The sequence below is a fragment of the Loxodonta africana genome, chromosome 13 (genome assembly GCF_030014295.1).
Source record: "Loxodonta africana isolate mLoxAfr1 chromosome 13, mLoxAfr1.hap2, whole genome shotgun sequence".
Taxonomy (NCBI): Eukaryota; Metazoa; Chordata; class Mammalia; order Proboscidea; family Elephantidae; genus Loxodonta; species Loxodonta africana.
The window spans coordinates 10920417-10933376 of NC_087354.1; the positions used below are offsets into that span (position 1 = coordinate 10920417).

The window sequence follows — 12960 nt, forward strand, 5'->3', positions numbered from 1 at the left end:
CCACATGTTTAGCAATGCCAGGAAAGCAACACCAGGTCCCTGGTGGAGACCCTTTACTGCAGGGAAGCCAGCAAGCACAGCTTGGATCTAACGATTTTTAAAGAGTGACGATTATATGAAAAATCATTGCACCACTAGTTATGAGAAGACTAGGTAATGTGGCACATAGACCCATATGAATCTCAGAGGAAGAAGTATCTGTATTTCTGAGAAGTACAAAATCTTAATTAAGCTCAAAAGCTTAATTAAGCTCATAGAGCAAAACTTTGGCTAGAGGTAGTGTTTTAGGGTGGGGAATGCTGCTTTAGGGCTTTGAAGCATTCATACACTTCAGGGAGAGATGGAAGAAAGTCAGAAAGCACTCTGCAAACCCCACAGTAATTAATTAGCTCGAGACACCTGTAGGTGGCGCCATGAGCAAAGGGAGTACAGGGCAGCTGTGAGGTAAGAGCAGAGACACCAGGGACAGAGGAAGAGTTGCAGAGATACCAGGGACAGAGGAAGAGTCGCAGAGATACCAGGGACAGAGGAAGAGTCGCACTGTGAACTGCCAAACCTCAAGGCCGCATCGAAAGCTGAGGAAAACGAGAACACTCACCGCAGACAATGTTGCCAGGAAGAGAGGCTTTAGAAAAAAATGAACGAAATCAAACAAAAAAGGAAGAGCTTTAAAAATTTTAGAGGAAAATGACAAGAAAAACAGATCAAAGTGGTTCAAGAAATGCACAGAGACTGCAGAAAAAGAAATCAGAAAAAAGTCAAATATAATGTTCAAGAAAGCTAGATGCAAATTCACAGGTTGAAAGGGTACACTGTGTACTATGGAACGAGCGATTAAGATTGATCAATATGAAATGAAGTTATTGAGTTTGATAATTTAAGAATACCATTGGCATCTGGACAAGAAAAAAAGCTGCCTTGTGTCAGACAGGATAGGCTAGGTTATACTGTGGTAACACATATCCCCCAAACCTCAGGGATTAAAACAGTGGACGTTTATTTCTCGCTCATGCTACGTGTACAGCATGGGTGAGCTGCAGGGGGCTCAGCTTATTGGGTCGCCCAGGCTGGTGGTGCAGCCACCATCTACAGTCTACCAATCATTGGGCCAGAGGGAAAGAGAGCTCTGGAGAAGCTCATACCACGGTTGCATGCTCCGTCTTGGAAATGATAAGTGTAATTTCTGCTCACACAGCCCTAAGCCACAACAAAGGGCCTAGGAAGTACAACCTTACCACGTAGTAAGGGGAAGCTGAAGAGCTAGAAATATTTTTAAACCACATTAATGACACCAAACACCTACAAGGGAGAAAATTTGTGGCTGACTTGAAGATTTTCCCTGTAGCAATATTCAGTGCCCAAAGAGAGGAGCACACCATCTATAAATCCTTAGGGAAAAAAAGGGACGTGTCTGTTAAGAATTCTATGCCCAGGTCAAAAAAATACATACTTTATTATGGTTAATGAATTGCAGGTTCTGCTTGGGATGTAGAAAACCGAAAAGAACATCTCCCCCACCATTATGACAAAAACAAAACACTGGACACTCTGAAAATTCACAGCTTCAGTTGGACCCATCAGACAGCTGAGGTAGCAGGGCTGTCTACGCAGAAATTCAAAAGAATCTTCGAAGAGCTACTAGAACTGACAAATGAGTTTAGCAAGATTGTAGGATTCAAGATGAGTAAACAAATATCAAATTTCTATATACTAGCAATAAACAATAGAAAATTAAAAAATGTAAAAGCACCATTAAAATAACCCCCAAAATATGAAATACTTTTAACATCTTAATGAAATACGTGAAAAGCTATATGGTGAAAACTACAAAACACTGATGAAAAATAAAACGAAACACTGATGAAATTAAAGAAAACCTAAATAAATTGAGAGATGTACCATTAAAACATCAATTATCTTCAAATTGATCTATAGGTTCGACACAAACTCAATCAAAATCTTATCAGTATTTCCATAGATATTGACAAGCATGTGCTAAAATTTAAATGGAAATGCAAAAGAACTAGGATAGGCCAAACGACTTTGCTTTAACAAAACAAACCAAAATAAGAACAAAGTTGGAAGACATGAGTAAAGGGGTGCTTAGTTCCAAGAGTCCCTTTCCCTCTGGATCTCAGATGAACTCAGCTCCCCACAAGGCCACTACTCCCTTTGCAAGGCCTTAGGGGGCAGCCTGCTCATTCTCCTAACACCTGAAGTCACTGCTGCCACTTCCAGACCTCAGCCAGAAATCCTGGGCCCCATGCCATCAGCTGTGACAGTCCCTACTTCTACTTCCTATGGGTTTCTTACAAGCTCATTAAGAAGTTGGTTGGAGTCTTTCTTCTGCGGTGAACTCTTACCATCATCCCAGGCAATTTGATGTGAAATCTATGGGGATGGGCCACCCCGTATAGCTCCCTAGCCTTGACTTGAACTTCTTGACTCCAATGTGCTTCACTTCCATTCCATTTTAGCCATCCCAAACCCAGTGATTTTCTTGTCAGAGTACTCGTACAGTGACCTGCGTTCTTAGGGGAGGCATTGTTCCAACACCCAGCCCAACACCATCATTGCCTTCCAAGCCATAGTCACCTCTCAGGTCTGGAGGTTTATGAAGACAGGTCCTGGGACTGTTCTGCTCAGTGAAGGTGTCAAGGAGAACTCCAAAGCCTGCCTTAGGGGCACAGGCCAAAGACCCCCAACCCATCCATGGACCAGTGGGAGGTGACTCACATTCCAGCAGCCTCCAGGCCTGAAAGTTGCCCCCAGGGGATTCATTTGTCAGCTGTTCAATGGGGGAAAACCCTGGTGGTGTGGCAGTTAGGAGCTACAGCTGCTAGCCAAAAGGTTGGCAGTTCGAATCCACCAGGCGCTCCTTGGAAACCCTACTGGGCGCTTCTACTCTGTGCTGTAGGGTCACTAGGAGTCAGAATTGACAGCAGTGGGTTTGTTTGTTTGGTTTGGTTCAAGGGGATGGGTGATTGAACTGTAATTATAATTCCCTCTGACTTTGTTGGAGTCCCTGGGTGGCACAAAAGGTTAACTGAAAGGCTGCTGGTTTCAATCCACCCATTAGCACCTCAGAAGAAAGAACTGGTAGTCTACTTCTGAAAATCACCCATTGGAAACACTATGGAGCACAGCTCCACTCTGACACACATGGGGTCACCACGAGTTAGAGTTATTATTGCATCATATTTTTCAAATATAGAAAGAAAACCTGCCCAGGTTGATGAGGTGGCATCCTTGGGAGTTGTCAGAGGGAGCTATAAGAGTGAGCAATGGATACCTACCTCCCATCCAAAGAGGGCTGTGAGAGGCCACAGAAAGCCTTTGGCACTGAGTCCTGAGCAGTCCCGATGACATCATGGGACATAAACTGTGGTTGTAAGTGATGTGGAACAGTAAGAAATGCCTCCAACTGTAACAGGACAGGCCCTCAGTGCTGTAGTGCTGGGTCCTCGGGCCCCGCTGGATTGGTCACTCTGGGGGCTGCTGGGACCGCTGCACTTTGACCTTTCCTCAAGGAGAAAGGCAGGGCCAGGGGGCTGGGCCCACTCCCCGTGTTGACTGGTACATCCTCTGTATCTGGGCATCCTCTCTTGTCTGCCAGTTTTCAGGTGGACCAGAGAAACCGGAAGCTCACCCAGACCAGTGGTCCTTCTTGCCAGGACACGACCAGACTGGCCTCAGCTGACGCCCATGGGTGACTACTCACACGCCGCCATTCCAGAGAGCAACACCCTCCTCCTTTTGCCCAGATGCAGGGGTGGCATGCTATGGTGCCTCCAGTTCCCTACATCTGTAAAACAATTTACATGGGCCACCAACCAAGGGTTCCTTTGACCATGACGACATCTTTCTGAAAAGTTTCAGTGCAGTTTCATTCAGGGAAAAGGGGAGAGGTGGGTTCCCGGCTTATGTACCTTTTAAGCAGCCAATTTTAATTTTCAGGAAACAAATACACTTGTAGGAACAAAAAGAAACAATATGAATAATTTTTCCATATCATTTTCAAAGAATCAGATGCTATGCACTAGAACCAATTGCCATGGGAGATTATAAAATTTCTTTCTCCAAATATCTTTTAAAATAACAAAATAAACAGCCCTCTGTTCCCTGATGGCATAACAGCAAAAAGGATCAGAGCAGCAGAATGGGTCACATCGACAAATGTCAGAGGCAGGAAAATGAAGTGGTAAAAATGTAAAACGAGTCGAGAAAGCAACGACTCCCAAATGAAAATCTATTATCCTTTGAATTGCTCGCCGGAAAGACACTCCCTCTGGCCTTGAACCTACCCAGATGACTGAGTGGCGGAAAGGAGCATGCGCGTCCTAGTGACTGCCCCTAGCACGCCTGCGCGCAGGGGATGGGGTGCAAGGGCCCGCAGGGCCCGAGGCCGCACCTTCAACGTCAGCCGCACGGCGTTGCAGTCCTCCTGCAGCGGGTTCAGCTTCAGCGTCTCCCCGAGGTTGCTGCAGCCGGATGACTGATGCTGCATTTCACAGCAGACGCACACCTCGACGCTGTCAAACTTAATCTGGACAGAGGAACACAGATCTCACAATTAGAACGGCATTCTGCCCCTGTGGGGACCCGCGCGCTACCCGACTAAGAACGCGCACCAACGGCTCGTTCATCTTTCAGTAGTAAAACCAAACTTTCTCTATTGACAGGCGCTATGAAAAACACGATTAGGAACTATTTTAAATTCCTACTCTAAAAACAATTAATAAAAAAGAAATTTTAAGAAACCCATTTTTTTTTTTTAAGCTACAAATTACAGAAGATTACAGATGAATAACAGAAGGAGATAGAATAAGTAAAACTGAAACTCGCTCCGATTGACTTTCGCATGGAGCTCAGTGGTCAGAGCTCTGGGCCTCCATCAGAAACTTCCGGTCTCACTGCTGGGCCTATCGAACTCCTACTCATCCCTCAAGACCCAACTCCAACTCCTCCTTCAAGCCTTGCCTGGTTTTCCTGTCAGAGCTGCTTGCTTCTCCTCTGGCCAGGCCACTCCTACCCCTCGCTCTACTAGAGACCCATCTTACCAAGCTGCAGTTGTTTGTGTCCCTGCCTGTCCTGGGGGCCCCCTGAGGACAACCCCATGTCTTATCATCACAATAGTCACAATCCTCGTGAGTTGTGGATACCCAATAAATGCTGAGCAAATAAAAATGGCATAAACCCCAAACCAAATCCATTGCCGTCAAGTTGATTCCAACTTATAGCGACCCTATATAGGACAGTAGAACTGCCCCATAGGGTTTCCAAGAAGTGGCTGGTGAATTTGAACTGTCGATCTTTTGGTAAGCAGCCCGAGCTCTTAACCACTGCGCCACGAGGGCTCCAAAAATGGCACAGAGAGAAAAAAAATGCAATTCAAGCATCTTGGTGGAGAGATGAAGAAACTCTCAGTATAGGGAAGAGAACAGAGTTATTAGTGCTGGGAAGACTTTTCTGAGATTTAAAAAATAAAGTCTAAACATAAAATTACGGAAAAAAAGGAACTCAGTAAAATCTACTATAATTTTATTCAAAATGGCACATAACATGAAACGAATGATTTTCCTTAGCCCAGTAGATGCTCTACTTTTCAATAATAATAAATATTTTACACCAGCTAACTCAATGTGCAGTTGTTTTTTTTTCATACAATTAGTGACCATTTTGGGGCCCTGGTTGCACAGTGGGTAAGTGCTACAGCTGCTAACCAAAATGTCAGCAGTTCGAATCTACCAGCTGCTCCTTGGAAACCCTATGGGGCATTTCTACTCTGTCCTACAGGTCACTGTGAGTCAAAATAGACTCGATGGCAACAGGGTTTGTTTGTTTTTTAATTGATCACTTATAACTGTGACAAATGATCTTTCATGAAGTCAACTATCTCCAAGGGTGATGCTAGAAAGCCTTCATGGATCAACACGTCCATCACCCCTAATACTGGCGGTGGGGTAACGCAGCAGATCAGAGCTGAGCAACAGGCAGGTTTTCACCTGAGGAACTGGCTCTCTTTACCGGGGTGCTTGCCTGACGTGGAAAGCCTGGGGACCCCCATGCAGGTGAGACACACTTTGATCATGTTTGAGGAAGACACCCCTTTATCTACGTATTTTTTGCATTGGCCTGAACTGTACGGGAGTGAGCAACACATACATACAATTCCTTTTACATTTTTCTATGGGCTCTTTCATTCTCCCTAGTATTATCTGTAGGACAGAGTAGAACTGCCCCGTAGAGTTTCCAAGGAGCACCTGGTGGATTCAAACTGACAGCCTTTTGGTTAGCAGCAGTAGCAGTTAACCACTACGCCACCAGGGTTTCCTACTGTTATCTGTATCTGCAATTAAGAAAAAAAAAAAAAGTGTTTTTGATGAAGCTTTACACAGTAGTTAAGGTTCCCATTCAACAATTTCTATACAGATTGATCAGTGTCATTGGTTACATTCCCCACGATGCGTGAACAAACATTCTAATTATTTCTGTTCTGGTTGTCCCATTTCCGTTGATCTAGTTTCCCTGACCCATTACATTCTCATCTTTGTTTTAAAGTAATTGTTGACCATTTGGTCTCGTATAGGTGATTTTTTTTTTTTTTTTAAGAATCACAGTACTTACGGTGAGATTCATTATTTTTTGAGCCAATTTGTTATTTAGCTACAAGGTGACCTCAGGGGTTGGTTTTGGTTCAACGTTTCAAGAATATATCAGGACAATAGTCTTAGGGAGTCCTCCAGTGTCAACTAGTCCAGTAGGTCTGTTTTTTGTTTTGTTTTTGTTTGTTTTTAGGAATTTGAGATTCTGTTCCATGTTCTTCTCAAATTCTATCAGGGTCCATCTATTGTGGCCCTGATTAGAATGGTCGATAGTGGTAGCCAGGCACCATCTAGTTCTTCTGGACTCAGGATAGATGAGGCCATGGTTCACACAGGCTATTTGTCCTGTAGACTAGTTACTTCTCTGAGTCTTTGGTTTCCTTCTTTCTGTTTTGCTTCAGATGAGTAGAGACAAATAGTCCTATCTCAGATGGCCACTCACAAGCTTTTAAGACCCTATACATTACTCACCAAACTAGGATGTAGAACATAAACTTCATAAACTTTATTATACCAATTGATCAAGCTGTCCCATGAGACTATGATCCTAATCCTTCAAACCCAGAAATCCAATCCCCCCAGATGTTTGGTTACGTCTAAGAAGTATCTGTAACTGTGCCCCTTTGTACTTTATTATATATATGAATACATGTGTACAGTCACATAGATGCATACACACACACACATATAAGAGGATCCCTGGTGGAGCAGTAGTTAAGAGCTCAGCTGCTAACCAAAATGTCAGCTGCTCCACAGGAGAAAGATGTGACACTCTGCTTCCATAAAGATAACAGCCTTGGAAACCCTAAGGGGCAGGTCTACTCTGTCCTATAGGGTCGCCATGAGTCAGAATCGACTTGACGGCAACTAGTTTGGTTTTGGTATACACATATATGGCTACATACATACATTTCAAAATTATATATGCCATTGCAATTTTTGCTATTGGTTTTTAAAAGTGCTTTTCCCTCTTACCTTTCACTTCCCCAGAGGGGCCTGGAGGGTGCAAACAATTTGCACTGGACTATTCACCTAAGGAAACCCTGATGGCACAGTGGTTAAGTGCTACAGCTGTTAACCAAAAGGCTGTCTGTTTGAATCCACCAGGCGCTCCTTGGAAACTCTATGGGGCAGTTCTACTTTGTCCTGAGGGGTTGCTATGAGCCGGAATCGACTCAACGGCAACGAGTTTAGTGTTTTTTTCTATTCACCTAAAGGTTAGCTGTTTGAACCCACCCAGCACTGCTGCAAAAAAAGGTCTGGTGATCTGCGTCCATAAAAATTACAACCAAGAATCCAGGCGGAGCTAAGATGGAGGACTAGGCAGACGCTACCTTGGATCCCTCTTACAACAAAGACACGGAAAAACAAGTGAATCGATCACATACATAACAATCTACAAACCCTGAACAACAAACACAGATTTAGAGACAGAGAACGAACTAATACGGGGAAGCAGCGATTGTTTCCAGAGCCTGGAGCCAGCGTACCAGTCAGGTACGGCACAAGCACAGACAGCTGCTCCACCCCCCTGAACTAACCCTGGGAGGGGGCCCAGCCAGTTCCGCGGGCGGCGTGGGACAGCAGCCGGTAGGAGAAATCCCCGGGAGGCAGTGACTGATCTTGGAACGGGGAGAGCAGCGTCCCAGCCGGGGAACTGTCCCGCCGGGATTTGGACTGGACGCAGGTACGGCATAAACACGGAGAGCTGCTCCACCCCCCTGAAATAACCCCGGGAGGGGGCCCAGTTGGGTCACGCGGGCGGCGTGGGATTCAGCCGGTAGGAGAAGTCCCCGGGAGGCAGAGACTGGTATTGGAGCGGGGAGAACAGCGTCCCAGCCGGGACACTCGGTCACGGCACAAGCACGGGGAGCTGCTCCACCCACCTGAACTAACCCCAGGAGGCGGCCCAACTAGCCGTGCCGCCTCCGCGGCTGGAGGGACGAGAAGTCCCCAGGAGGCAGCGACTGATTTTGGAGTTGAGAGTGCACCGTCCCAGTAGGGGAGCCTTGACGCTGGGCGTGGGGCTGGAAGCGGAGGATCTGACCGTGACTCCAGCGGGCCAGACCCCCTGGGGGCAATCTCCACACAGCCAGCATACATAGGCGACGCGCCCTGCGGGAATCTCAGATATAATAGTCATTTCAAGCAAGACAAGCAACTCTGGCTATATTCTGAGGAGCTACTCTCCTATCTCTCTGTTCCCTCCCCCACCCTCCCCAGGCGGCTTCATTAACATCCGAATAGCCTGAGCCAGAGGGAGAACTCTGATAGGGATCTGACTGCATTTTTTTTTAGCAGATTTTCTGGAAAAACTAGTTTCCCAGTGATGGCTCAGAGACAACAATCCATATCAAACCACTTAAAGAAGCAGACCATGACAGCTTCTCCAACCCCCCAAACAAAAGAATCAAAACCTTTCCTAAATGAAGATACAATCCTGGAATTATCAGATACAGAATATAAAAAACTAATTTACAGAATGCTTAAAGATATCACAAATGAAATTAGGCTAACTGCAGAAAAAGCCAAGGAACACACCGATAAAACTGTTGAAGAACTCAAAAAGATTATTCAAGAACATAGTGGAAAAATTAATAAGTTGCAAGAATCCATAGAGAGACAGCATGTAGAAATCCAAAAGATTAACAATAAAATTACAGAATTAGACAACGCAATAGGAAGTCAGAGGAGCAGACTCGAGCAATTAGAATGCAGACTGGGACATCTGGAGGACCAGGGAATCAACACCAACATAACTGAAAAAAAATCAGATGAAAGAATTAAAAAAAATGAAGAAACCCTAAGAATCATGCGGGACTCTATCAAGAAGGATAACTTGCAGGTGATTGGAGTCCCAGAACAGGGAGGGGGGACAGAAAACACAGAGAAAATAGTTGAAGAACTCCTGACACAAAACTTCCCTGACATCATGAAAGACGAAAGGATATCTATCCAAGATGCTCATCGAACCCCATTTAAGATTGAAAAACACCAAGACATATTATCATCAAACTCACCAAAACCAAAGATAAACAGAAAATTTTAAAAGCAGCCAGGGAGAAAAGAAAGGTTTCCTTCAAGGCAGAATCAATAAGAATAAGTTCAGACTACTCAGCAGAAACCATGCAGGCAAGAAGGGAATGGGACGACATATACAGAACACTGAAGGAGAAAAACTGCCAGCCAAGGATCATATATCCAGCAAAACTCTCTCTGAAATATGAAGGCGAAATTAAGATATTTACAGATAAACACAACTGTAGAGAATTTGCAAAAACCAAACCAAAGCTACAAGAAATACTAAAGGATATTGTTTGGTCAGAGAACCAATAATATCAGATATCAGCACAACACCAGGTCACAAAACAGAACGTCCTGATATCAACTCAAATAGGGAAATCACAAAAACAAACAAATTAAGATTAACTAAAAAAAAAATACACATAACAGGGAATCATGGAAGTCAATAGGTAAAAGATCACAATAATCAAAAAGAGGGACTAAATACACGAGGCATTGAACTGCCATATGGAGAGTAATACAAGGCGATATTGAACAATACAAGTTAGGTTTTTACTTAGAAAAATAGGGGTAAATAATATGGTACCCACGAAAAGGTATAACAACTCTATAACTCAAGATAAAAGCCAAGAAAAACATAACGACTCAACTAACATAAAGTCAAACACTATGAAAATGAGGATCTCACAATTTACTAAGAAAAACGCCTCAGCACAAAAAAGTATGTGGAAAAATGAAATTGTCGACAACACACATAAAAAGGCATCAAAATAACAGCACTAAAAACTTATTTATCTATAATTACGCTGAATGTAAATGGACTAAATGCACCAATAAAGAGACAGAGAGTCACAGACTGGATAAAGAAACACGATCCATCTATATGCTGCCTACAAGAGAGACACCTTAGACTTAGAGACACAAACAAACTAAAACTCAAAGGATGGAAAAAATATATCAAGCAAACAATAAGCAAAAAAGAAGAGGAGTAGCAATATTAATTTCTGACAAAATAGACTTTAGACTTAAATCCACCACAAAGGATAAAGAAGGACACTATATAATGATAAAAGGGACAATTGATCAGGAAGACATAACCATATTAAATATTTATGCACCCAGTGAAAGGGCTGCAAGATACATAAATCAAATTTTAACAGAACTGGAAAGTGAGATAGATACCTCCACAATTATAGTAGGCGACTTCAACACACCACTTTCGGAGAAGGACAAGACATCCAGTAAGAAGCTCAATAGAGACACGGAAGATCTAATTACAACAATCAACCAACTTGACCTCATTGACTTATATAGAACTCTCCACCCAACAGCTGCAAAGTATACTTTTTTTTCTAGCGCACATGGAACATTCTCTAGAATAGACCACATATTAGGTCATAAAACAAACCTTTGCAGAATCCAAAACATCAAAATATTACAAAGCATCTTCTCAGACCACAAGGCAATAAAACTAGAAATCAATAACAGAAAAACTAGGGAAAAGAAATCAAATACTTGGAAAATGAACAATACCCTCCTGAAAAAAGACTGGGTTATAGAAGACATCAAGGAGGGAATAAGGAAATTCATAGAAAGCAACGAGAATGAAAATACTTCCTATCAAAACCTCTGGGACGCAGCAAAAGCAGTGCTCAGAGGCCAATTTATATCGATAAATGCACACATACAAAAAGAAGAAAGAGCCCAAATCAGAGAACTGTCCCTACAACTTGAACAAATAGAAAGTGAGCTACAAAAGAATCCATCAGGCACCAGAAGAAAACAAATAATAAAAATTAGAGCTGAACTAAATGAATTTAAAAAAAGAGAGAACAGAAAAACAATTGAAAGAATTAACAAAGCCAAAAGCTGGTTCTTTGAAAAAATTAACAAAATTGATAAACCATTGGCTAGACTGACTAAAGAAATACAGGAAAGGAAACAAATAACCCGAATAAGAAACGAGAAGGACCGCATCACAACAGAGCCAAATGAAATTAAAAGAATCATTTCAGATTATTATGAAAAATTGTACTCTGACAAATTTGAAAACCTAGAAGAAATAGATGAATTCCTGGAAAAACACTACGTACCTAAACTAACACATTCAGAAGTAGAACAACTAAATAGACCCATAACAAAAAAAGAGATTGAAACGGTAATCAAAAAACTCCCAACAAAAAAAAGCCCTGGCCCGGACGGCTTCACTGCAGAGTTCTACCAAACTTTCAGAGAAGAGTTAACACCACTACTTCTGAAGGTATTCCAAAGCATAGAAAATGACGGAATACTACCAAACTCATTCTATGAAGCCACCATCTCCCTGATACCAAAACCAGGTAAAGACATTACAAAAAAAGAAAATTATAGACCTATATCCCTCATGAACATAGATGCAAAAATCCTCAACAAAATTCTAGCCAATAGAATCCAACAACACATCAAAAAAATAATTCGCCATGATCAAGTGGGATTTATACCAGGTATGCAAGGCTGGTTTAATATCAGAAAAACCATTAATGTAATCCATCACATAAATAAAACAAAAGACAAAAACCACATGATCTTATCAATTGATGCAGAAAAGGCATTTGACAAAGTCCAACACCCATTTATGATAAAAACTCTTACCAAAATAGGAATTGAAGGAAAATTCCTCAACATAATAAAGGGCATCTATGCAAAGCCAACAGCCAATATCACTCTAAATGGAGAGAACCTGAAAGCATTTCCCTTGAGAACGGGAACCAGACAAGGATGCCCTTTATCACCGCTCTTATTCAACATCGTGCTGGAAGTCCTAGCCAGGGCAATTAGGCTAGACAAAGAAATAAAAGGTATCTGGATTGGCAAGGAAGAAGTAAAGTTATCACTATTTGCAGATGACATGATTATATACACAGAAAACCCTAAGGAATCCTCCAGAAAACTACTGAAACTAATAGAAGAGTTTGGCAGAGTCTCAGGTTATAAAATAAACATACAAAAATCACTTGGATTCCTCTACATCAACAAAAAGAACACCGAAGAGGAAATAACCAAATCAATATCATTCACAGTAGCCCCCAAGAAGATAAGATACTTAGGAATAAATCTTACCAAGGATGTAAAAGAAAACTACAAAGCTCTACTACAAGAAATTCAAAAGGACGTACTTAAGTGGAAAAACATACCTTGCTCATGGATAGGAAGACTTAACATAGTAAAAATGTTTATTCTACCAAAAGCCATCTATACATATAATGCACTTCCGATCCAAATTCCAATGTCATATTTTAAGGGGATAGAGAAACAAATCACCAATTTCATATGGAAGGGAAAGAAGCCCCGG

The 12960-nt window shown here is 42.4% G+C and overlaps 1 protein-coding gene across 1 annotated transcript in view; it reads right to left on the reverse strand.

The window, feature by feature from the left end:
- Positions 1 to 12960, reverse strand: part of ENTREP2 (endosomal transmembrane epsin interactor 2) — a 613337-nt gene that overhangs the window by 80287 nt on the left and 520090 nt on the right. Inside the window, exon 4 of the mRNA XM_064296181.1 lies at positions 4412 to 4546. Coding sequence (XP_064152251.1) covers positions 4412 to 4546 — 135 coding nt within the window. The remainder of the gene's footprint in view (positions 1 to 4411; positions 4547 to 12960) is intronic.